We start from the raw sequence: 27,166 nt of genomic DNA, 5'->3' as shown, positions 1-27,166 counted from the left end.
AGTGTGGGACACATGGGAATTGAAGGAGAACATAAATGCAGATAAATTTGCTGAATCAACATGGTGGGTAATGATTGCACGTCTACAATAATTAAAAGGAAGGACAAAGGGAGGCGTTGACTGGTGCGGGTTACAAGCCCAGAGGCCTGAAGAAAGTGGTGATCCTGTGAACAGAAATCAAGAAATGCAGGGAAGGATCTGATGGGAACTTGTGCGACTGAAAAAAGGAACATTGTGAGTCTGAGGTGATCACTGGTTTTGAAGGTCATGGACGTGGCGGAGTCTTTTATCCAGTTGATCTTGATGGTGGGAGTGTGATGCAGACATTGCCTCTAGTGTCTGTCAGATTTTACTTGAAATCTTGGGTAAGAAGCAAGTGAAAGATTTGGATACAAGTGTTGGAGGAAAGATGGCAGTGAAAGAGTATGCCTTCAAGAGCTGGGTAACAGAAGAGGGCTTGTGAGAAAAGCGAAGGTGGACGGACCTGACGGCGGACACATTGAGTTCCTTAGTGTGGCGGTTTTTGAAAGAGTGATTCAGAAAGGCAGAGGGGCCAGTATGGTCAAATGCAAGGATCTTAGAATATGGTGAAAATTTAACAGAATCCTTGTGTTCAAATAACGCTTTCACAGTTTCGAGGGTACTATGGCATAGAGGCCAAGTTTCGAAGGATGCAAGTAGGATGGCTTGGTATACAAACACAGATAACAAAGCATTCTCTCCTAATCATTAGAAAAATGGGTAGGTCATACCATCAAATTGATTTTGGCCAAGTTGATTAATCTGTCTATATTTTGTTGTTGTTTTTCTACTTCTATACTAGAAATTATGATACTTCTTTAAAATCAAGGCAGTAAAAACCAATGGGGTGGTTTCAGTTCCCTTGTGGGAAAGTATGCTATTTTATTTGCATCTCTTCCTGCTAATTTTTGTGTTCACTTTGGAGGGTATAGGACTGAGCACATTGGAGTGAATCTTTAGGTAGTTAGTTTTATTTCTCTTGGGTTAATGAAGAGCAGACTGAAAAATTCACAGATTTTTTTTTTCTCCTTGGGTACTTTCCCTTTTAAATTTAACTTACGAATTAATAACACATTTTATTGAAACACTTTGGTTTTTATTTTTAAATTATCCACGGATGTTATTGTTAATGAGGTGGTGTGGCCAGTTGTGGCTGGTTGTCTCAGTGCCCAGTGCAGTTAGAATACAGAATGCATTCTATGCAAATAAGGATGTATCACAAGGGTTCCCATTGTGGCTCAGTGCGGTAAGAGCTCAGTGTTGTCTCAGTGAGGATGCAGGTTCAATCCCTGGCCTCACTCAGTGGGTTATGGATCCAGTGTGCTGCAGGCTGTGGTGTAGGTCACAGATGTGGCTTGGATCTGGTGTTGCTGTGCTGTGGTGTAGGCCTGCAACTGCAGCTCCAATTCAACCCCTAGCCTGGGAACTTCCATATGCCACAGGTGTGCACATTAAAAAAAAGGGGGGTGGGGGGAGAATATAACTCATATCCAGTATGAAAAACAAGTGCTCTGAAAAGCTGCCTAGATTTGAGGATTTCTTTACTCGTCCCTAGCCAGACAGTTCTAAGGACTGGCTCCCACCGCAGACTGGCTCCATTGAGTATAGGTTAACTTAGGAAACATGCCCCCATCTTAAGGTGACATCCTTCCCTTGATTAAACACCCTCTGCTTGGCAGCAAAGCAGCTGGATCAACTGCAGGGCTCCACATGGCCCCTCCACCCAGATTCCAACACCCCCATATTGTTCCAGTTTCCTTGGAGGCCTTGGAAACTGTGCAGACACAACTCCTGGGTGCATGTAGAGTCATCACAATTCACCAGGAAAGTGACTCTCCACTCACGCATCCACCCACGACAATCACAGGGCCCGTGCACATGTTTCAGGTCCACGGGGTCTTTCTCGACCCTTCCAAACATGGTGATTCAAAAATGAGTTTAAACTAACGCACAGGTTTTCATTTTGTTTATAAAGCATGCACTTCTTCAAAGCCTGTTTTAAATAATACTTTCTGGTGTGTTTTCAACCAAAGGTTTTGATTGGTAAACCTTTCAGCCAAAGGTTAATGGGGAACCCTCAGTGGCACAGAGGGTAAGGATCTGGCATGGTCACTGCTATGGCTCTGGTTACAGCTGTGGTGTGGGTTCAGGTCCTGGCCTGGGAACTTCCGCATGCTGCCAGCATGCCCCCCCCCCCCCGCCCTCCAAAAAAAAGCCACTGAGAATTGGAATTCAGTCTGCCCAGATACTGCCATCAGTAGTTGTTCAGTTCGTTTTTGAGGAAGGCGACTCCATTTGAACCTCCGTGTTTGCATGGTCTTTCTCCAGAAAAACATCTTATATGGGTTACTTCCGTAAAACATTCTATCTAGGACTGGAGAGCAACAATAAATGATTAGTCAGAAACCAGGTATTGTAATCATTTGGTTTTCAAAATTGTATTTAGTTAAAATTGAAGTTTATTAAAGAAAATAACTCTCATTTCATTCTTTGTTTTTCCATTTTAACCTTTTTGAGAAAGAGACCTTTCTATCGTGTAAGTCAAACTTTAACTTTCCTGAAGTTTTCATTGTCATTTACAAAGGTTGATTTTTTTCTTTTTTTTTTTTTCTTTTTAGGGCCACACCCGCAGCATATGGAGGTTCCCAGGCTGGGGCTCGAATCAGAGCGGTAGCCAGCCGCTGGCCTCCACCACAGCCGCAGCCACACCAGATCTGAGGCGCGTCTGTGACCTACACCCACCACAGGTCACAGCAATGTCGTGTCCTCAACCCACTGAGCGAGGCTAGGGATCAAACCCGCGTCCTCACGGATCCTAGTCGGGATGGTTAACTGCTGAGCCACGAGAGGGAGCTCCCAAAGGGTGATTTTTTTTTTAATAAGATGGAGTAATACGACTTAAAATAATATTAATATCATAAGTCATTATCTTAAAGTCACTGATGACACTTTATTACGAGGGGTGCATGGCGTTATTTCATAGTATGTTTGTAATCAAAGGTCATGGTGTATATGTTGCATTATCATAATTTTCTAATTAATTTATCCTTTATACATGTTAATACATGTTCCAATTGCATTTCATGAACTCAGTTTTCTTGTAAGTTTGTGCTTTCTTTCCATGTTCAAAGAATCTCTTTAATTCAATTTCTCTGTTTCTCCTCATACAGTCTGGCAGCCAGATATGCAACTCAGTCTAATCACAGTGGAATTGCAACCAGTCAAAAAAAGCCTACTAGGTCAGTTAATATCTCTAATTTATTGCTTATTAGTGGTAATAAAGTAATGCCCAGTGATATTTTGTCCTGTCATTCTACATTTTTTTTCGAAAACTGACTGACGTCCGGATGGAAGGTTTAGAGCACTGAATTCTTCCAAGTCGATTTCCATGCCCTTCTTGGGGGTGAGCCTGTGCGGGTTAGACCATCGAATCGGTTCTGGGTTCCTCTCACTTAGCCTCGTCGTGCATAGTGCTGTAACTGGGCTGACGTCTAGGTCCTGGGAACATTGGAAGTCAAGGAGAAAAATTACTTTGAAGCCCCCATTCTTTCCAGGTCACAAAATCTGGAAGTTATCTCACAAGGTGGTAATTACTTTTTGAAATGGCCATGCTTTAATTATTGCGGATTTTGAAACAGAACTGAACAGGACTGGGAAATGGCAGATTTTTGGTGGGACGTTATCTCCAGATCCCCCTGGACTGTTCTTTGACCTATACTGGTTGAAATAATAATAAATTTTATGACAGTGCCTTAAGTGCTGTCTGGAAAATACTGGTGTATAAAATATGGGGGACGTGTATTTTTTTTTAATGTTAAGTTACTGAAGGCATGATGGTACGGTGAGTGGAGCCACAACCTATGTGTTTTGCACTCCTGATTATTATGTGATCACTCGGAGGCGGTGTACTAGTCACTGCTCTAATAGCAAATCATGTTATGCGGTATTTGACCACAAGCACTGCTGGTGATGCACTGGCTTGAGGTATGTGCTTTTTTCCTTTGCCTTGGTGTTCTAAGTTATGTTCATTTCCGTGGTAATTGAAGTGATTCTGGAGAGGCAAATTAAGAGGGTATTTAATTAAAAATCAGAAGAAATGATCAAAATTACGATATGCAAAGAACAGTGATCTGCCATGTTCAGTAAGCATTTTTTGTTACAACTTCTAAGATGTATGAATGTAAAATATATTTTAAGTACTTTGATTTAATGGAGCGTCTCTCTTTTTTTGGCTTCATTCTCATTTCTCTTTTTATTACTTTGATGAATGATCTGGAACTCTGGCTGACTGTCAAATTAGGGTAATGAGAAGAGCAAATGGATTTTTTAATTTGTTTTAATTTGTTCTTCTGAGAACTAAAGATCACTTGGCTTCATGGGTGACAGTAAAGATTAAAATGCATTTGAATTGCTTTCTAGAAACAGGTCAAGTTTCACTGCAAGTAGGGCAAATTCTGTGACAAAGTTTGTTTATACGTGTGAGTTTGGAATGAACTTTCGGAGTTGACGGCTGTGTCTATGGGACTTGTTCTCAGATTTAGTGTGATTGGGACACGTGGCCACATGAATTAGTTGAGTTCTTCGTACACAGTACAGTCTCTAGTACTCAGAATGCCTGGTGTCTGTGGTTAACGTGCTGTGCTTACGAACCCTGTAGATCCATTGAGCAAATGCTGGAGTCCTTTGGAAAAGTTTCGTTTCTTGTACGTGACACAACCTCTAATTAGCAAAATAATTGAAGGGATTCCTTATTAGCCATATGTATTTAAACTCCAGAAAACAGTCAACATTTTGAAATTATCCATTATTCCAAGATATCGACATTGGTTTCTAGGCTGGTATTTGTGCTTTTCTAATGTTCGTTGCATTTTGAAATACCTGTTACCATTTTTAAAGCGTTATGGTACACATTTAAATGTTTGATTTCCTAATAATCTATGGAAATAAAAATTTATCAAGAAGTGTAATAGGGTGAGTTAAAACTTGAATATTGTAATGGCTGATTGTGAACTTGTGGTCTATTGGGCACCAAGATAATGGGTATAAGCTTTCTTATATTTTATACATTCTAGTTGAAGGAGAACAGTGAAAAATTCATGGCTGCATTTAGAAGTTCTGGACTATTTATTTTTCTTTTAAAATAGAAATTATTTAGGCAGTACACAGTGGCACTCTTATGGTGGCAGCACATGCTAGCCAAGATGCTGGCAGCCCTTAGTGTGTTTTTAGATATGTCTAAGAATGGCAGTATTCGTTGGTAATTTCCAGTTTTTAATTTACGGGGATTAAGTCTGTTACACATACACAATAATGTGTATATGTTGGGTCCACGCACAGTAATAATAGAAAAGGAAAATACAGGAATCGCCTCTTTGGGCGCAATTCCTAAAATAACTGATACTTGATCTTTTAATGTGGAAACTGTTTAAATAGTACAATAAATGATCTAAACTGACATTTAATTAGAGCTCGAATAAAATAACTGCAGGTCATGATCTCCTGTCAAACTCCCCCTGACTGCAAGGTCGTCCGCCTGTTTTTCCTCCTGTCCTGTCCTCCGTACACGAAGAGTAGCTGGAACTGCTCTCCTCACGGGCATTTTTTAATTGTCATTCTGCGATTGGATTTTCTTCTGAAACTCGCATCATTTCTTGTCAAATGGCCCGTGTGGACCAGCTGGCCGCTTTCCTGAGATAACCAGCGACTGTCTAGGTGCTCACTTTTCACAGGAGAGTCCAAGTTTTCACGTGACACAGATCAGTCAAATAGGAACAAATTCATGGCGTTGATGTCCATGTCACATTTTACACATTTTAGAGTAACTGACTCGGAGGTCCCGTTGTGGCTCCGTGGGTTACAAACCCGACTAGCATCCATGAGGATGTGGGTTTGCTCCTGGCCGCACGCAGTGGGTTAAGGATCTAGCATGGCCACAAGCTGTGACTGCAAGATATGGCTCAGATTCCACATTGCTGCAGCCGTGGCCTAGGCCTGTGGCTGCAGCTCCGAATCGATCCCTAGCCTGGGGCCTTCCATATGCCACAGGCACATTCCTAAAGAGGAAAATAATAATAACAATAGAAAAAAGCGTTCCGATGTCCAGCAAGCATTGGCTGCTAGCAATTTGTTCTGTAACTTTATTCTCGTTGTGATTAATATACAAGAAATTAATTTAGGATACCGGTATCTACGACAAAAGCACGTGTCCCACACATTGAAAAGAGCAAGTTTACAGCTGAAGGCAGCTGGGCAACACCCTGAGGACAAGCAGAGTGAAGGGTACGACCTCCCTTGCTTTCATTTAGTGATTACGGTAACTTCACATCAAAGTTCTACTCATCGGAGGTGTGATAAGCGTGACTCGTTCAATTAAAGAGGGTATCTCATTGTCCTGCATTATTAATATACTTTGGAGACAAATTAGTTTTTATGAATCAATATTTTTCTGAAAATTCTCAGACCTTGTGCTTAGCTGCTCATCACTTAAAGCAACATTTTCTGCTGAATAGATTTTGGAATGTCATAAAAAATGATTTGCCCATTGACTCATCCCTGCTCAGAACCTTCCATAACCTACCTTTTTGCAACATATCATAATGATGTAATTTTTCTCGTCCTATTTTAGGCTTCCTGGTCCCTCTAGGGTGCCAGCTGCAGGCGGCAGCAGCAAGGCCCAGGGAGCGTCCAATTTAAATAGGAGAAGTCAGAGCTTTAACAGCATTGACAAAAACAAGCCTCCAAATTATGCAAATGGCAATGAAAAAGGTAAGTGCTTGCTCCTTACGTCACTATGGTCCAGGTCTCATAAATTCCACGCTAAATCTGGTATTTAAGCTGCGGTCGGACATTTGGAATGGAAATGTTATCAGCAGAGTTTCTTTTATTTTCTAAGTGCCTCTTCCTGAATTGCAGCTTTCTTCAGGACTTTTCTTCCTGCAGAATATTTAAGGGAATAAAGTCAATTATATTATAATGATTTCCCCAAGTTTAACATCTCCTTCTGGAAAGAGTTCCTCCTGGATGCATGTAAATAGCGTTTTCTTTTGTCTTCTCGTGTTTGACGAACACTTAGCCTGAAGTCATAAGTCTCTCTTAAATATTTCTGAATCTTTTGTTTTAGTTGACCTAAGCGCTGTAAGTGTTTTGGGCCGTTAAGGTGAGAACATCACAAATTAAAACACAAGCATGACGGGTATTTCATTTTGAAAAAGCAGCAGGAGAGATAAACATCAGGACCTTAGTTATTCCTCTAAGAGACAAATGATTCGCTTGGTTTTACTTTCTGGAAAGGGTGCATGATAGAACTCTCTGATTGCAAATACCCCGGGAAGAAAGGACCCTTGGTGGAAGTCTGTGTTAAAGGCAGATCATGTGTTAACTACGTGATGCACAAGGATCTGTAGTGTGCACAGTGTGTGTTTAAAGAGGTGCTGTTGGTGCACATCCCCCTGGAGCCTGCGTACAAGCGGGCGGACGTGCAGTTTATACCCCGAACCATGAGAAAATCAAGATCCTCTGCTGCTGGGAGCAGTACGACGCATCAGGGACTAGGGCGTTCCGCAGGATTTCGAGGTAGTAGTTTCCAATCAATCACATTTTAACTTCTCTCCATGCAGCCTTAGCTCTCCATGCAGCAACGCATGAAATTCGAAAGTGCGAAATATGCTGCTAATTTGGTTTAACTCCTTGAACCAGGTCGAAGCTTTTTTTGCTCACATTGAGAGCATTTCAAATTGTTGCACAACACAGAGACGATGTGACGTGCGCTGACAGGGGATAATATTTGAATGAGACAATTTTATGAAGATTTCCTAACCATTAAGACCACATTGGACAGACTGTAAATCCTGGAAACAAATCTTTGTGTCTAGATCTCTGTAATATCCCCAGTTCTTGAGCTGCATGGAAAAAGAAGAAAGCAATGTGTATTTGGAAGTGAGGAATTTGTCTTTTAAATAGAAAACCAAAATCTTTGATTTGAGAACCTCTGAAATGTTTCTCTCAGAGAAGAGGCAGACAGCAATTTGTCATCGCAAAGATGTCTCCCTCGTTTTGGTGACTGTCCTAGACAGCATCATGCAAAGCCTATGTGTGCTATAAATATTAAGGGGGCTAAACATGTTTAGATACAGAGGTGTCCAATTTAGCTAAGCAGTCCTACAGTTACCTGATATTTTTTGAGGAATAGCATTGGCAAAGAGACTTCAAAACCTAGAGGACCTAACACTTCGATATCATCTTTTTCTGTCATGTGAAACACTTTTTTATATTTCTAGTGTCTAAAGGCAAAAATGCAAAAGTAGCCAAGTATTCATATTTTTTCCGCATAGCCATTCACCCACTCCAGTGTCTGTCTAGAAAATAGTACGAAATTAGAAAGTAGCAATATTTACCATAACCACAAGGTGGAGACAAATGACATATATTGTGAGGCTTTTAACCATAAGCAGATCTCTTTTTAGGTATCTATTGGGAGCAAAAATCAAGAACTTTCATGGTAAATCAGCTCTTACTTTTAATCCCAACAAAGTAAAACCTCCAAACATTTAAAGTGTATAATCTCACATTCGCAGATAATTATAATACACAAATATGGCATTAAGTGTCTGTAAATTGCCAGTAATACTTAGAGTATAAATTGTATAATATAATATAATATAATATAATATAATATAATATAATATAACATAACATAATAACAGCCATCTGGAATTTGCTTTACACACTATATGGCATTTTTTATTAACATGGAGTTACAACTTCATGTCAATACATCCAGTGTCATTTTTTCTAAGTTAATCATCTTATCATGCTCTTTTATATTTCCAAAATATTTTCTTAAGTTGTAAGAGCAAACAAAACAAAAATAAACATCACTTAGGAAACAATTTATAATTTAGACTAGTCCAATGGTACATATTTTTGGATAAGAATATTCTATTTAACCTTTCTGACATAGAAATTTGTGGTAGTATAAGTTATATAAAAATACCAGATTCCATCTCCTGACAGGTTGATCTCTGCGACAATCGAGTTTGCATACATATCCTGGGCATGACCAAGTTAGGTGAAAATTAAACAAGAAGTTTCACGGGTTAGAATATTATAATGACAGGATTCAGGAAGTGTTAAGTGCTCGGGAGCTCCTGTGGTGGCTTAGTGGTAACAAACCCAACTAGGATCCATGAGGATAAGGGTTCAATCGCTGGCCTCTCTCGGTGGATCCGGCATTGCCATGAGCTGCAATATGAGATCTGGCATTCCTGTGGCTGTCATGCAGGCTGGCGGCTGCAGCTCAGATTCAACCCCTAGCCCAGCAACTTCCATGTGCTACTGGCGTGGAGGGACCTAAAAAGACCAAAAAAAAAAAAAAAGTACTGAATATTCTAATTGCCCTTCTTTTAAAAATTGTAACATTTAAATGTGATAAATTAAGATATTTTTACTTGAAAAATTAACCAGACTATGTGTAATGTGCTCCCTGAATTTTTTAAAATGCAAATGTACTTTCTACTTTCTTTGACAAGATGATGCATTATATGAATCAGTTGAAGAATCTGTAGAATTTGCAATAGATTACAAAGGTTTATTCACAATCAGAACAATTTCACTTCCTTATTGAAAAATATACTGTTGAAAATACAATAGCTTTTCACATGTATGGGATGGTAAAAAGAGCTTATTTACAAATTTCATGACTTACCTAATGAAAGGAAATCAGATGAAAATCACAAACTGTACTTCAAAACACACATCTCATAGCCTTTTCATAGTCATGGGGCCGAAAAAATAGTGTGCTCATTTTCATTTGGCCAAATGGATCGAAATATCAGCAAACATGGCCATAGATTGTTATCCCTTGCGGAGACGGCTGAAATGGAAATGTTAAAATAGAAAGCAATGCCATTCCGCCTTGCCATTGAAATGGAATGTAGAACAAATTTCTCAGAACAAATGGTGAAATGAAGACAGCATTGTTTGTAGAGACGCATTTCTTTGGGGAATTTCAGTTTCTTCCCTTGTGACCCCACCATTAGAAACAGCCAATGAATGATATGTTCCGATTCTTAGCATTTATCAATTTGTCCGTGCACCCGCTGAGATTATTCTAGATGGGTGTGTGCCTTAAAGAAAAATCAAATACTTGTTCAGTGGAAGTCAGAGATCTTGTGAAAAAAATGCCCTGATTCATTTGAATGTACATTTTATATGCCTGAGGCAAATTATCTTAAGAAAGAATTCTTGTTTTATAAAATCTACATGATAAAGGTGAAAAAGGCTGAACTGATGAGTATTATTAGGAATGTAAATATCCTATCTTTATTTGGAATTCATTTCTGAATTAGGATCTGTAAACACTTACTACTGGACAGAGAGATGTTTTTCTGTGTTGCTAAGAAACAGCCGCACTACCAAAGGGCACGCCCCCTCTCTTCCTTATTTCTCCCAAGTGATTCTTACACACATCTACGGAAGGAGAGATTTCCTCCTGTCCTCCTAGATTCTAATAAAGTGTCTTCTGGCGTGAAAGGTTTTTTTTGTTTTGTTTTGTTTTGTTTTCATTTACACTCAACATCGATTTAGTAGGATTGATACTGAGAATTTATCAACATCGAAACAACTTTTTCAGAGTATAGGTTCTCCGTGAATGTTGCATTTGTCATAAATTTTTGACATCTGAAACATAGTTACCTAGTTCTTAAGTACTTTCTTTGTGTTTTTTTAAATTACTCTTAAATTGCTGTAGGCTCAAAGAACTGAACTGTTTCCATTTCAACACAATGCAGATATGTTACAGTGAATATAATGCATTTTATTCCTTTACTAGTAGTTTAATTATTTTACCATGACTTTTTGCTCTACTTCCTTAATACTTATGTTAACCTGTAATATAATGTCAATATGATAATATCACGTTAATCCTGGGGATTCTCATGCGGAAACATAATCAGGTATATAAATCTAGTGACATGGTGAAATAGACCAGGGCATATATGTCGTTTGCTCATGTATACACGTGCTCACAGATATACAAACCTGTACAGAAAATTACATGCTTTAAAAAAATCTGGCTGGTGAATTGAAGCTTCCGTAAGTTTTGCAATAGTCCACCAAGCGGCCCTCTTGCATTTTACCGATGGTCAATATATACGCGTCCGGAATGGGCAGTGCCTCCAGGATCCCTCTAGGAGCTGCGTGTTTCTGGTGAGTCTTTGCAAAACTGAGGATTGCGGCATCTCCCAAGCCGTCATTTATGGGACACAGTGTGATGAGGTAACAAGGGGTCATGTGTTAACAAGGTGTTCGTTTGTTTGTTTTTTGTCTTTTGCCTTTTCTAGGCATATGGAGGTTCCCAGGCTACGGGTCGAATCAGAGCTGTAGCCACCGGCCTACACCACAGCCACAGCAACGCGGAATCCGAGCCGCGTCTGCGACCCACACCACAACTCAGGGCAACGCCAGATCCCCAACCCACTGAGCGAGGCCAGGGATCAAACCGCAACTTCATGGTTCCCAGTCGGCTTCGTCGACCACTGCGCCACCACTGGAACTCCAATTTTTTTTTTTTTTTTTTTTTTTTTTAACGAGATGTTTAAATTTGAATGTTCCTTTTTTTTTTTTTTTTTTTTTTTAACTTTCAAAATGTTCAGATGTTTGGGATATCATTTTCAATGAGAGTCAGTTATTTCCCAGACCAATTGTTGTGGCCCCATTCATTTCCTTCCTTCTATACTGATCTGTGATGCTGAAGCTAAGCTGTGTTTAGCAGAGATCATGCTTGTCACTGAGCAGAGCGCCAGCTGTGCAGGGAATACTTCCTTTTAAAAATAGCGCTGTTAGACCCCCAGCCTGGGAACCTCCATATGCCACGGGAGCGGCCCTAGAAAAGGCAAAAAGACACAAAAAAAAAAATATGGTGCTCCTGTGGGTTTTGCTGTTGTGACTTTGTGTATGGTGACTTTGTTGTTGCTTTGCGAGTTGAAAGCTGGTTGGCTTCCATCTAAGCAGCATGCTCCCCTGTGAGGAAGACACAAATAACATCCCGTTCCCAAGTCCTTTCTCAGGCTAGTTGGCAACCTGGCACTGAGCTCGGAAGCCGGAGGAAGCTCCAGGGAGAATCGTCTTTATCTCAGCTTCCCATATGTCTGTGGCGACTGCCACATTTACCTCCCTGTATTCATTTGAGAGCTGGGTTGGCATGTTCCCCAGGTCATCGAAGTTATTTTTCGCAATATGAAATAACTAAAAATTAACCCTGTGAGTTTAGGTGTCTTCTGAGCAGGAATTAAAATCTGTTCTTACATCAACTCAGAAGGATGGTGCCAATAGGATATCCAAGGACACAGTGTTTAGTTTAGGGAAGAGTATCCGGTGTGGTGTTCGCCTCGTTTATACTCTGCTCTTTGGGGAAGAAGGAAACCACACTTCAGCGACTTGCTCAGTTGCCTTCAGTGTAACACAAACACGTGGCTTTCGGGAGAAGCTTTATCAGCAGAATTTCCGAGTGGGCAGCAAACTCACGGACAGGAGAGATCATGAAAAGCCTCCAGATGCTGAGTCCCGCACACCTAGGTGCCAACTTTGATTTTGTCTTTTCTAGATTTTACTCTGTGCATGATGTGAAGCAAGTTTCTCTTTCTAAGCTTCGCTTTTCTCATTTCTAATAGAGGAAGGCTTAGGTGTGTGTGAAGTATGGCTTTAAATAGGACGCATGTAGGCAGAGCTCTAACTCTGCCACCACGTGGGCTTCCTGCTGTGGCTTCGTGGGTTAGGAATCCCACCAGCATCCACGAGGATGCAGGTTCCGTCCCTGGCCTCACTCAGTGGGCTGAAGGATCCAGATTGCTGTGAACTGCGGTGTAGGTTGCAGACGTGGCTCCGATCTGGCACGGTGGCGGCTCTGGTGTAGGCGGGCAGCGGAAGCCCTGACTCAACCCTTAGCCTGGGAACTTCCATCTGCCATGTGTGCAGCCCCCAAAAATAAACAAATAAGAATTAAAAAATAAACATGATACCATGTGTCAAAGTACTTGGGAAAAGTAAGCACTTGAATTGTATTATCTGGTTGTGATGGAGTTGTGGTGGTGGATGTGAGGTAGAGGAAGGGGAAAGAAACAAGAAGGAGTCGGGAAAAAATTCTTTTTGGAGACCAGAGATGAAGAATAGCTGTGGGCAGATGACGTCCTAGCAAACGCAAGATCCAAGTTTATAGCAGTCATGCTTTTGAACATGTGCATGAGGTGTCTCGGCTTTTCTCCACTCCCAGGTAATGATTCAGTCACAGTCAGAAGCTGAGTAAACAACACTCAGAAATGTACCAGTGAGACCAGGCTACTTAATATTGAGTGTGTAAGTGGCTCAGAGACTAGAATTTGTGGCAGAGCTGCTGATGCTGCCGTCTCAGTACCTGCTGTTGTGCAAGCTTTCCTGCGATGGGTCTGGAGAGACCCTTATTGTTCTAGTGCTCACCGGATGCCCAGTGGTCTGTGATTTGCACAGCTCTTCATGAAACATGAAGCCCCTCGTGCTCCTGTCAAGAGATGAGCTGGGGACGTGTTTAGGGTTTAGCTCGGAGAAGTGTCTTCTGTGTGTGCTCATCTGAGAACCATTTTACAGCTGTCGCTGTGACCGTGGCTGTGGGTTGGATATGGATGTTATAACTTGGAGTCCCTCCTGTCCCATTTTCGGGTGTGATGATACTGAAATTCCTCTCTGTGCTTAGTCTGGGAGAGCAGTCTAGCTAATGTCAGCATGACCATCCTGACTGGTCCTTTCCTGTCCTTTTCTTATCCTCAGCAAAGCTCCTGCAGGACATGGAAGTTCCCAGGTCCAGTTGGAGCTGCAGCTGCTGGCCTACACCACAGCCACAGCAACACCAGATCTGAGCGGCATCTGTGACCTGTGCTGCAGCTAGTGGCAGCGCTGGATCCTTAACCCACTGAGCAAGGCCAGGGGTCAAGCCCACATCCTCATGGATGCTGGTTGGGTTCTTAACCTGCTGAGCCGCAATGGAAACTCCTCCCCTGGTTTCTTAAACAGTTGTGGAAACACAGAAGATATACACTAAACATACGGCTAAAATGATGAAAGAAAGGACATTAGGAAAACAATACGGGCTTCCTTTTAGTGATCTGTCGCCACAAAGTGCCAAGCATCCAGGGGAAGGTGGAACTAGCCAAGGTTCCACCAGAGAATATTAATGCTGCATGGCTATGGAACATTTAATGAATTTAGCCAGTTTGGATCCTGTCATAAAAAATAGCTCTTTAAAGCTGATGATGTCAGCAATTGCCATGATGGTCCGATTTACTCGAACTATGTTACTCAAAGAAAAGGTCTGAGGCCAGCAGAGTTGGCATCAAGGGACAGCTTGCTAGAAGTGCAGACCTCGGGGCCCCTGCAGACCTGCTGCAGCGCTGTGTGAGCTGCATTCAGTGGGGGCCCTAGTGACTGAAGTGCACATGAAAGCTTGAAACCATTGTGATACTTAGAATGTCAGATCTGCTAAGACAGTTGTAGAGCTTGGACTCCAGAATCACACACTGTGGGATCAAATCCTGGACCCACCACACCCGCCTCACTGGCTGACAGCACCAATGAGTCCTTTAGACTCTCAAAAGTTGGGTTTCCTTAAGTGTGAATTAGAAACAGGAGCCTTTCCAAAAAAGTGATAGAAAAAGTAATTCATTATGAAAAAAAAAAAAAAACCCACAAAAATAGAAAAGAAATAGGAGCCCTTCCCACCTCATCAGGTTGTTGTGAAAACAAATGTGAGGTAATTAAAGACCCTTCAATAAAATGCCAGTTGGGATTTTTATAATTGTAACAATTATTAATATTATTTTCATTGTAGAATCAGAAATATCACAGATAACTTTTAAGGTCAGGGTGAGAAAGTAACGATTAATTCAATGATGCCATCATGTTCCTCTTAACAGTAATACAGCAGAGAGACTTTGGGTGGGGGGGGTACCGTGTTTCTCTCCGACTCTGTGTCCCAGCAGGTGTATGTGCATACTTTTTGTCTTTTTTTTTTTTTGGTCTTTTTGGGGTGGCACCTGCAGCATATGGAGGTTCCCAGGCTAGGGCTGAATCGGAGCTGTAGCCACTGGCCTACACCACAGCCACAGCAATGCCAGATCCAAGCCATGGCTGCGACCTACACCACAGCTCACAGCAACACCGAATCCTTAACCCACTGAGCGAGGCCAAGGATTGAACCTGCGTCCTCACGGATAATAGATTGGTTTCTGCTGAGCCACAACGGGAACTCCTGTGTATGTACATATTTTTAAATGTAAATAAATGGAAAAAAATTCGCATAATTTCCTTTTAAAAACTGTGTATTCCTCCTGCCTTGAATGCCTGCATGTCTCCCTTAGCGCATTTGTCCTGCTCTCACTTAGCGGTGCGGCCCTTTGTGCCTTTCTGATCTCTAGGGTTTCCTTTCCCACCTCCTACTCATTCAGCGCTTAGCATTTGTTACTCATCTTTCTGAGCCTGATTTCTTTCCTCTTACTAGATTCTAAGGTGTCTCGTAGAGTTTTGCATAGAATGTCCACTGAGTAAATATTTATTCATAGATGTTTTGCCTAGATTCCAGTCCTAGAGATTGCAGAAACCGAAGAGCATCCATTAATATTTCTGTAAACACCAGAGAAATCGAGCTATATCTGTTGGACAAAGATCCGCAATACAGTGAGGTCACTGTGTGAAATACATGGGCATGAATTGAGAAAATTCATCTTATTCGGAGGTGTTCTTAGTTTCCAGTTGAATCTAGGTAATTGAAGAATACATTACAACTGACAGAAATCTCCGAAAAGCATTAATTTGACATTCACAATTTTCCCTGTTCCTATATTCAAGGAATAATATTGTAATAATCGATAAGCTATTGAAGTTAATTCATATGTATTTGAAACACAGTATTATACAGTGATTGACAGAGTTAACTTAGAATGCAAGCGAAGTTCAGTTCTCAGACTTGTCAGTTACACATTGTGTGACTTTGGCCAAGTTATTTAACTTCTTTGTGCTTCGGTTTCTTCATGTGCCGGCTGAGGGTAAATTTAAAAATTTCCTGCAGCTGTTCGAAGAATTGAGTTATTTCATGTCAAATACTTGGTTTAGCGCCTGTCACCTAGAAGGTGCTATGTGCATGCTAGACAACTACGCATAATACAAGCCATGGCTTTTGCTTTTAAGGGCCATATGTACAGTGCAGTAGAGGAAGCAGGCAGGTGCAGCGGAGTTATTTATCATGGCTGTAATAGAAGAAGTGATAAGCTATGGAAGAAGGTAGAGGAGTCACCTAATGCAGACTTGATCCTAAGGATAGGAGCTAAACGGATGGTGGGGATAATGGTTTGGTTTTTTTCTCAGATGTGAAGTCAAAGTTGAGACCTGACCAGTAAGTAGGAGTTATCCTGGAGAAATGTCTGGTAGGTCTCTCTACTCCGGGTCATCAGTCTACTCTGCTGTGGACAGTGATTCACAGCATGAGGCAATGTTGACAGTCTCTGAAAGGGATGCACAAGTGAAATAGCCTTGAATGAGCTCTACTTAACAGGTAGGAGTGCCCGCTGTGGCTTCAGGGCATCGGCAGTGTCTTTGGAGCACTGGGATGCGGGCGGATGCCCGGCCTGGCACAGTGAGTGAAGGCGCCAGTGGCATAGGTCACAGCTGCAGCTCAGATCTGATCCCTGGCCTGGGAATTCCATATGTTGTTGGGTGGCCAAAAAAGAGAAAAAAAAGGCAAAAAAAACCCAAAAAATATCAGTAAAAGATATTGAAAGTGATTGAAATCTTCACTCACACAGAGAGTGAAGGTATATGAGACATTGAGTATTTTGGATCTTGTTGGATTTGTTCGTCTGGAATTAGTCAAATACTCCTACTGTTTTTCAGAACCTTAGTCTTTGTGCATGAACCAAATGGAGTCCTACAAATATTCTAGAAATGGTCACAATTATAGACTTTACATGGATACTGAAAAAATCGATGTATCAACCTATGCTTTAAAATTCAAATATACCATGTAAACATGTTGACTTACCAGTAAACTACTAAACTACTGTATTTTAATCCAGAGTCTGCACTTCCAGTATTATACTAATTTCCGCCAGTTAGGAAGAGGGATTGTAGAAAGGTAGTGAGAATTAGAAATCAATGTTGGGGAGTTCCCGTCGTGGTGCAGTGGTTAACGAATCCGACTAGGAACCATGAGGTTGAGGGTTCGGTCCCTGCCGTTGCTCAGTGGGTTAAGGATCCGGCATTGCCGTGAGCTGTGGTGTAGGTTGCAGACATGGCTCGGATCCCGCGTTGCTGTGGCTCTGGCATAGGCCGGTGGCTACAGCTCCGATTCGACCCCTAGCCTGGGAACCTCCATATGCCGCAGGAGCGGTCCAAGAAATAGCAACAACAACAACAACAACAACAACAAGACAAAAGACAAAAAAAAAAAAAAAAAAAAAAAAAGAAATCAATGTTGGTTTACTAACAATATGAAATACATCTGTCTCTGCTATTGTTATTACTATAAACTTCACAAATATATTATTTTAGACATATTTATTTTTAGAAAACCCCAAGTCACACATATATTTAGTCATTTAACCTCTTTTCCTGTCTCTGACTTCTTTATTAACTTTTTTGTATGTAAAATTCTTCTTCTGAAAAACGAGTAAAAATTCTTTACTGATTGCCTTAACTACATATTATTTATAATGCATTTTGATACTTCTGAGGAAAACATTTAAAAGTGTTGTGGTTTCATAGTTATGACTATTTCATGGAATTTAGTGGACTCTAATTCCTGAATATTATGACAGAATTTTTTAATAAAATATTTCCTTTGGACATTTTTTCAGAAACAGCTTTGCATTGATTTGTCAGTATCTAGTCTGTTAACATTTTCAATGTTGTCCATTTTACATAAATATCCAACTTAATCATTTATCACTCCATTTTTAAAAAGAGGATGAAAAGGGAGGTATTTATATTATGCTGGACGAAACTTAAGGTAAATGTCATGACTAGAATGCGTAGTTACCAAATGCTAACATTTATAGTGACATTTTTAACTGCAAACTCAGTTATTTTTTATTCTGTACCCTTTTATAAAAATCTCTTTTTGATTTCACTTTTCATGTTTAAAAATAGGACTTGTAATCAGGCATTAATCAGTGCTAGAACTGTTGTATAAAAATTCGTTTCATAATGAGATTTCTGAGTAGAAAGTAACACTAGTGCATTACAAGGACTTATGTGACAGTATGCAATTGTCATTATTATATAGTGTATAGTTGACAATTATTTTCTCGTAGTCCCTCCAAAATAGCTTGATTTGTTTTAGAATTTAAAGTTTGCTCAGATCACTGAAGGAGGCTGCAGGTGTGCTCGTTAAGAGCAAAGACTCTGAAATCAGTTCAAGTCTAGAGTGGGTGACTTTGGAAAAATTCTGTGGGTTTCTTTTTTTGCTTCAGCTTTAAAAATTATTTGTAAAATGGAGATGAAAGTATTGATACATAACATGTAGGGTTGTTATGAGAATTATATGTATTATGTATTATAGACATGATTTATATAATTTCTTAGTAGATTATCTGACCCATATACATATACCTTTCAATTCTTATTTTATACAATTAAAACTCAGCAATATTAATAAAAGGCAAAATCATGATTCAAAAGTATATTTAATCAGATAATAATAATCTAGACTCCCAATAGGTTAAAGCACTTTCTCAGTATTCATTATACAATATATGTCTATAAGGCAAGGCGGAATGTCCGTTCACGGCTATGAGCTGCAGTAGTCATTGTAAAAAATGCAGAGAATTGCTTGGTAATTAGGGGAGAGGATAGTGTTTTACCCATCTTTAGACGTCTGTGACCAATAAAATTCATTTGCCTAAGAGTAATTTTAGAAGGGGAAAAAAGTGCCCCCCCATGTCCCTGAGACACTGAACGTTTGATATGTGGCGCAAAAACAGCCACATCACAGATGTGATGGATGCCACGTAAGGGTGTCTGTTTCCGTCTCAGGAGAGAGAGGCTTTCTGATGCTTAGAGTTATCAGAGCTACTCAGTGGTTTGATGGGAGTGATCAGATCTCATCAGAATTTGCCTTTGTTTTTTGTTCTTCACCATGTCCAGATTCCTCCAAAGGACCTCAGCCATCTTCAGGTGTAAATGGCACCATGCAGCCCCCCGGCACTGCTGGGCAGCCCCCGGCCTCCGCCATCCCGTCCCCCAGCACCAGCAAGCCCTGGCGCAGCAAGTCCATGAATGCCAAGCACAGCGCCACCTCCACCATGCTGACCGTGAAGCCGTCGAGCCCGGCCACCTCTCCCACGCCGCCTGCGGACAGACTGAAGCCCCCTGCCTCAGAGGGGGTCAAAACGGCTCCCTCGGGACAGAAATCCATGCTGGAGAAGTTCAAGCTGGTGAACGCGCGGGCTGCGTTGCGCCCCCCCCAGCCCCCCAGTTCGGGCCCCGGCGATGGTGGGAGGGAGGATGATGCCTTTCCCGAGTCGGGCGAAGTGGAGGGCTCCAGCAGTGGTCTGAATGGTGGCAGCTCAACCAACAGCAGCCCCAGAGTGTCCCCGAAGTTAGCCCCTCCAAAAGCTGGAAGCAAAAATCTCAGCAATAAAAAGTCTTTGCTACAGCCAAAGGAAAAAGAGGAAAAGAACAGGGACAAAAATAAAGTCTGCACTGAAAAGCCCATCAAGGATGACAAAGAGCCGGTGACGGACGTGGCTCCAAAAAAGACCTCTAAAATCGCAAGCTTCATCCCAAAGGGCAGCAAGACGACAGCAGCCAAGAAGGAAAGTTTGATCCCATCTTCCAGTGGGATTCCAAAACCGGGCTCAAAGGTGCCAACAGCAAAGCAGACGGTTTCACCCGGCAGCGCGGCAAGCAAAGAGTCTGAAAAATTCAGGACTCCCAAGGGCAGCCCTTCCCAGTCCTCACCCAAGCCCGTAACCGCTGAGAAAGCGAGCACATCCAACTGCCCTGCCCCTTTGGAAGGAAGGGAAGCCAGCCACGCCGCTCCGGCTGGGTCCTGTGCTGGGCCAGGGGCACCAGGCAGTGGGCAGAATGTGGGAAATGGTGCCGTCCAGCTCCCGCAACAACAGCAGCACAGCCACCCAAACACGGCCACGGTGGCTCCTTTCATCTACAGGTAAGCTTTTCAACACGGACAGGTCTGCGTACGCAGAGCGTCATAAGGTTGCGGATCCTGTTTCACGTAGTCGGGTTTTGGAACAGTGTTTCATTCGAAAAACAGAGGCCTGGAATTACAGTCTTCAAGAGAAAGCCCCCTGTGTCCTCCACCTGCTTGTCCTCCTCTCCCCACCCCACCCCTTTCCTCCTCCCCCCCCCAAATCAAAAGACTTTGAAAGGGAACCTGCTTGTTGGCAAAGGCAAAATCGAACCCAGATGCCATGACCTTCTCCTGTGTCTGTTGCTGCTACTCCTACTGTTTTTAAAATGTCTTTTAAAATAATGCTCACTTTGATAGCGTTTAGAGGATTTTAGTTTTCACTCTTGGGAGAAAGTATACCACAGTGGTTAGGGGGAGGCTCTAGCGTCAGGCAGAAGTAGACTTCATGCCCGGCTCTGTCCCTTGCCAGCTACATGCCTGGGGACAAAGTTAACATCCTTCAGTCTCATTTTCAGCTGTCAAATAGGGATAGTGGTATGTAGCTTGTAGACTTGGGCAGATTAACAGACATGCTGCATATAAGATGCCTGCTCTATATTATGGCACATGGTAAATGTTTGTTGAATGCCATTAATTAAGGCATTGCTTTCCCAGCATAATATTTAAATTAGTTTCCCATAGTTAGGCCTGTGTTTCTAGGCAAACATAATAACCTCTGTAAATATTATGTTTATACTTTAGTAAATTTGTTTTTGTATTATGTTCATTTATATTTTTCATGTATTAAAGTATACAGTGTATGCTATGTTTTAAAGTATGTATCTTACTAGAGTTAATTAGAAAAAGTTAGAGTTAGATAGAGTCAGTTAGAAAAAGAGCACATTTTGCCTGTTGTTTCGTGATAAGTTTTCGTCAGTTAGAAATATGTCAGTGCTGCTGTGTCTCCATTTTTTTTTTTTTTTTTTTTTTGTCTTTTTGCTATTTCTTGGGCCGCTCTCGCGGCATATGGAGGTTCCCAGGCTAGGGTCGAATTGGAACTGTAGCTGTGGGTCTATGCCAAAGCCACAGCAACTCGGGATCCGAGCCGCATCTGCGACCTACACCACAGCTCAGGGCAAGGCCGGATCGTTAACCCCCTGAGCAAGGGCAGGGATCGAACCCGAAACCTTATGGTTCCTAGTCAGATTCGTTAGCCACTGCGCCACTACGGGAACTCCTGTGTCTCCATTTTTATTCACTGTCTTTTCAGTGAGGAGATGGCCAGGGAGGAATAATGTCTGTCCTTTTGACAGGTGCACAGTTCAACCAGAGGGAAAAAACGGGATGTAGGACCTGCTGCAAATAGGAAACACTCAAGATTATACAGTTTACAAATCTTAGTAAATTGATTAAAAGTATGGAATTTTTTAAGTAAAGAAAATAATGATAATGCTTTGTTTTCCCCAAATGAAAAATCTAAGTGCCTTAAATGTCTTTTTCTGGAATTTTATACACTCACCCAAACAAATGTATAGTTGTAGTTCAGGCCTCATTTAAGTCTGCTCTTCTGACTTTATAGCAATAATTCATTCACGACCTTGTACTTAGATCACGCGGGAGTCTGCAAATCCTTCTAACTCCAGAGACCTTATCTGACACTGGAGAATTTAAGATGTCAAAATCATAATGCACATTTCAAAAAGAAAAGAAAAAAATTATGAAGTTTAAGATAGGTCCTACTCAGCACACTTGTGGCTCTCAAGCATATTCTGTAAAAATCCGTCTTTTCGAATCACCACACATGAATTTCATGGGAAAGTATAAATCTAAGCAGAAAGAATATATCCACCAGTTGAGCAAGGTTTTTGCTAAAAAGCAGCAAGCTTTTTTCTTTGTTTGCAACAATATAACCAGTGGATAATGATTTCCATTTGAAAATGTAACCTTTGCTAGTTTTAAAGAGGAAGCAGGGCAGGTTAAAGGCTGAAGCCTGAATCTGCTGCATGACTGCCAAAGCCTCCAACGTCTTTGAGTTTCTTGTGTTCTCTTTAAGATGAAGATTACAAAAGTGAGATAATGTAGCCAAGAAGCTAGGATCACAGGCTGTAGTGTCTGCTTGCTCTGCCTTTGTTGAGAAATAATACCTTGTGTTGTGAAATCAGTAGCCCCAAGATGCAGCTCGCCCTGGCTGGTCATCCTGATGATGCCATTTATTGGTCATGTACCTTTGTGTGATGTATTTGAAGACTCTGAGCCTCAGTTTTATAGTCTGTAAAATGGGGATGATAATAATAATAGACGCTTCCTTATAAGCGTATTTTGAAGAGAAAATGAGTTAACATTCATATAGGACTTAGAACATAGAAAATAGTTCACAGTAAACAGCCCATGGCTAATGGTCTACCTCAAACTTCAGTTTCTCATCCTGTAAATATTGATAGAAGGGTAACTACCTCATTCTGGTGTCTTAAAAAGTAAGTAAGGCAAATCTCATGTAAGGACTTTAGCATAGAGCCAGATTCAGAGTAAATCGTTTATACATGTTAGTCGTTATGCGTATTATTATCAGTAATCAGTAGTTGAAAGTAAATAAAACCATCTAATAAGAACATTTCCCATCATAGTCTACACATGAGGCAAAGGTTGCTTGAAGTCTTTTCTAAATTGAGTAATTTTATAAATGATAATATAAATTCCCTCAGGGTAGAGGATTCAAGGTCTTTCACTGTTAGTGAAAGATATATTTGAGTCATGTCATGTGACTTATGTAACCCCTGATGGCCTTTCAACTCTGGGCCAACATCACTTAAGAATTTTTCTTGCAAAATCCCTGACAGCCTTTTATGGCGTTGCTAATCATTTGATAATAGTAGTAATTTACTATTTCACAGTGGTATTCGTTGAGTGTTTACCCAGTACAAGTCTCTGTATTGCAAGATTTGTATGCATTTTCTCATTTAAACATTGTCATAAGCCAATGAGAAAGGAATGGCACCCCATTTTACAGAGATGAGAAGCAGCAATTTCAAGGCAGAATAGTGATAATCTCTGAAAGTCACAGGGCTGGCAGGCATTTGCCTTTGAACCCGCATGAGTCTGCAGTGTGCACTCCTTCACTTTTCATTTCTTCCTGTATGCACAGATATCAGAGGTGTTTTCACTAGAAAATTCATGCTGGGAAGATATCATTGGAAGATCTGCACATATTTCACTCAGAGCTCATTTATAATGGAAAAGGCTTCAATGCTTTTAAGTAGAGTAAATTTTAAAAATATGTATATGAATATGTATAAACTAAGGAAATTAAATCACCTCTATATAATGAGAAGATGGATGGGTGATGGTGACGTTTTCCCTCCTTCTCAGCCCACTTCTAGGCCATTCTGGTCATTAATTATTCCTTCTGGGGTCTTGATATATGCCTCGTCATACTCTTTCTTGCAAATTGAATGTTCTGAGTCCTTTAAATATAATGTTGAGTTCTGGAAGTTAACGAATTTCACATTAATCCTACTTCCTGTACAGCACAAGGATATTCTGTATTAAACTTTTATAACTCATTTATCACTACAATGTATAAAAGTAGTTTTGAATTTGGCATATCTTTATCCATTTAGTGAATAGTGTAACTAAAATCAAAGGTGAAAACTTGAAGATTTAAATTCAGTATAAGAAGTGCCTGATAATTAGACCTATATGAATGGAACAAGCTGCATTTTCAAGAGTTCAAGGTGACTACTGGAAATTTGAAGAAATGATGTAGTGAGCAGTTGCCATGGTTTAAGGGGGAAGTCACCGATTTTTTTTCTTTTATGTACTCATCACTCATTCTGCAACTCATACAATAAGAATTACAACAAGCAAAAAAGAAAAAAAATTCTGTTTTCTGAGAGCTCAGTTTATTGGTGAACATGATAAAAAGTTAATCAAAAACTTTTAAAAAATGGCTGTCATGGAAATGTATGCGACACATAGTGTAGCATGGTTTTCCTGAATCTTACATGAGGGTGGAGTCAATAAATGTATCACAAAAGAAGTCCGAGAAGAGATGAGACTTAAAGAATGAGTTAGAGTTTGTCAAGTGGAAGGAAGAATGTTATGGCATCATCCACATTTGCCATTCTACAACTGTACGACCCAAGCGCGATGAGAAAATAGCAGGCAAATTGTGAAGTGCTGTGCAAGATGCTAGTAACTAAGGCTGCTGCAGACTAGAGGTTAGAATTCATGATGTCTTGAATGGGGAGACTAAGGATGAAAGCTGGGAATGAATCCAAACTTTGTTCTTCTCTTCTAGTCACTGCTCCCACATATTATTTACGGCTAGTCCTGTTGTCTCTTCCTCCAAAATATACCCTTGGTTGGGCATTTCTTTCTGTTTCTACCCTCCCTCCCCTGGCCCAGGACACGTCACCACTGCTTTTCACCTTGTTTCCAGTGAGACTTCCAGCCTCCACTTGGTTCCTTTTCAGTAACATCCTTCACACAGCAGGGTGAGACCATCTACTGGGTTTCCACTGTGCTTAAGAAATAAAATCCAAGCATCTTATGAAGCCCTACAGACTCCTACATAACCTGGCCTTCTATCTAACCCTTAAACTACCCTCATACCATTGTGCACTAACTCCATGCTTTCATTCTGTTTCTCAAAACACTAACCTGTCCTGCTTTAGGGACTTTTCTTTTTTTTTAGGACTGCCCCCGGGCCATGTGGAAGTTCCCAGGGTAGGGGTTGAATGGGAGCCGCATCTTCAGCCTATGCCACAGCTTTCAGCATTGCTGGATCCTTAACTCACGGAGTGAGGCCAGGGATCAAACCCTGCATCCTCATGGATACTAGTTGAATTCTTAACCCACTGAGCCACAACGGGAACTCCTTGCTTTGGGGACTTTGTCACAGATTTCATAGATGTCTTTCTGGAAGTAACTCTCTTCCAGATCAAAGCAGGCGTCTTCTCATTAGATCTCGCCTCAGATGCCCCTTGTTCACATTCGCTGTCTCCACCTGGCCAGTCCAAAGGGACACGCACATTGCTTATCTCCAGAATTATACCCACTGTCCTTGTGTGTTTTAGTCATAAAGTTTATCACCATCCCTGTTTTTTTATTTACTTACTAACAAGTGTGAGTTCAGCTACCTCCAACTGTAACATAAACTCATTGAAAATGATAGTCTTATTTTTTTTTTCAATTTAGTAGTGTAATAGCCCAGGAGAGAGCCTTCCCACAGTAGGCACTAAGTAAAAATCATTGAATGAAACACCGTAGTTAATCATGGGTTAGACTTACCTGATGTGGAAGAACAGATAGGCTGCCAAAAATGTGCAACGGAATAAGAAAAACTCAGAAGTCTTTTCTTTCCTGTAAATGACAGGATTTAGTTGCAATATGAACAGCTTTGAACTGTTGAAAGAATATAACCAGATTATCGCTCCAGGGCATTCATTCCCTTATTTTTGTTTTTCCTCTTTTGACTACTTACTAACTACTCTTACTGCGTAAAGCATCAGGGTTGGAGGGAAACATCACACGGGTCGTGTTATTTTCCTCCCATTGTTCACAAAGCAGCAAACAAGAGACTCACGCAAACCTAACTGCAGAATGAAGCAGAAAGTGTAAAATCCCACCGGCAATGACCCAGACTTGGTACACTGAGACTTCCAAAGTGGAAAATTACTGCTAGCTGTTGGAATCGGGCAAGTGTCTCATGAGCTGGGTTCAGAAAGAGAAGTGGGATTCAGAGATCGGGGGGCGGGGGACCGGAAAGGGACTGTAAGAGTAAAGGGACCAGATAAACAGGGTGAACTCAAAAGACGCGTGGTGGGGGGCAAGTACGTCAGTTTTCCTAGAAAAGGAGAATTGATTGGATCTGGATTGTCAGAGAAATGCTTGAGTGTCCAGAACTGGCACGTTGTGTGTTTGCACACAGTTGAACACCTGAGTGTGTGTGTGCAGGTCAATCCTGGAAGATTTCTGTGTCTCCGTTGTGTAAATGGGTGGTTAGTGGGAGAAGTCGGGGTAGGGTTGGTGGTTCAGTGGTTAGATGAAGGAGAAGCCTTCTGATTTTCAGACTTAGCACTGTTAAGACTTGAATTAAAGGTCCCACTTGGAGAGAGAAAAGAGAAAGAAAAGCATAGTGAAGAAGAAACGGCCTACTTTTCCTTGTTCCTCTTCTTTCTTACTGTCTGCCATTGATGCTGTATCCGCCAAACTTGTTTTCTTTGCCTGGAGTTCAAAAATTGTTATCTTAGCTCCTCTGAACCTTCAAAATTGCCTCCCCTCTCCTCATGTGTTGTTTTTCTTCCATCGCTTTAATGTTCATTACTTTACAGCTCTATCCCTCATGCTGGCAGAGCTGTGAAGTGAAATAGTGAAGTGACGGGTTACTTAAGGGGGAGAGAAAGACCTGCATGTTTTCTCCAAACCTCAGTCTTTTTAACAGCCCTCAATAAATTTCAAAATAGCTATTACATGGATTCATAACTTGCTATTTTGAAGCCTACCTGCCCTTTTGTTATTTTCTGAACGTTGTAGTAAATGTCAAGAAAACATGGCACTAGACATAGAGCAAGCATCTAAAGGCACAGGGAGGGTATCAGGGTGTGGACAGTTCACAAAGGGGAGAGAGGAACCCAAGCTTTAGATAAGGCAGAGCATTGTTTAAAAGAGCAGAAACTCATTGTGCCTCTTAAACCTATTAAAATAAGCAGAAACCCTCTATCCACAGGTGATTTAGAAAATCAGGTTAAGAAGGTGTGAATTTCGAGGTTTCCTTTCATTTGATATACTATGATGTGCCTTATACAACTGCATCAAGCGTTCTCAGGAAAGATTTTTGTTGTAACAAGATTTTTGAGGCTTCAGATTTGCCTAGAGAGTGACACAGAAAATCGACATTTGAATATGCTATGTTCTGAAAGGCAAAGAATGTAAAACATTCGTTTTGAAAATGCTTACTCACATGGTTTTAAGTTTGGCTTATTTCTTGAACCAGTA

The 27,166-nt window shown here is 41.1% G+C and overlaps 1 protein-coding gene across 30 annotated transcripts in view; it reads left to right on the top strand.

The window, feature by feature from the left end:
- Window positions 1-27,166, top strand: part of NAV3 (neuron navigator 3) — a 602,126-nt gene that overhangs the window by 393,788 nt on the left and 181,172 nt on the right. For 18 of the 30 annotated variants that reach the window (XR_014804600.1, XR_014804602.1, XM_084957747.1 and 15 more), the window contains 3 exons: window positions 3,192-3,260; window positions 6,647-6,786; window positions 19,183-20,209. Coding sequence is in view for 25 of the 30 variants with exons in the window: in XM_084957747.1 (XP_084813873.1) it covers window positions 3,192-3,260; window positions 6,647-6,786; window positions 19,183-20,209 (1,236 nt within the window). In the remaining 5 variants the exon portion in view is untranslated. The remainder of the gene's footprint in view (window positions 1-3,191; window positions 3,261-6,646; window positions 6,787-19,182; window positions 20,210-27,166) is intronic. The other 12 variants (XR_014804603.1, XR_014804601.1, XR_014804604.1 and 9 more) reach the window with 1 other exon arrangement.

This window comes from Sus scrofa, chromosome 5, assembly GCF_054392235.1.
Source record: "Sus scrofa isolate SSC_HxYL_T2T_F1_AM1 chromosome 5, Sscrofa_HxYL_maternal_Yorkshire_Landrace_v2.0, whole genome shotgun sequence".
Classification (NCBI taxonomy): Eukaryota; Metazoa; Chordata; class Mammalia; order Artiodactyla; family Suidae; genus Sus; species Sus scrofa.
Note: the sequence above shows the minus strand (reverse complement) of the source record. Positions and strands in the feature narration are given on the sequence as shown.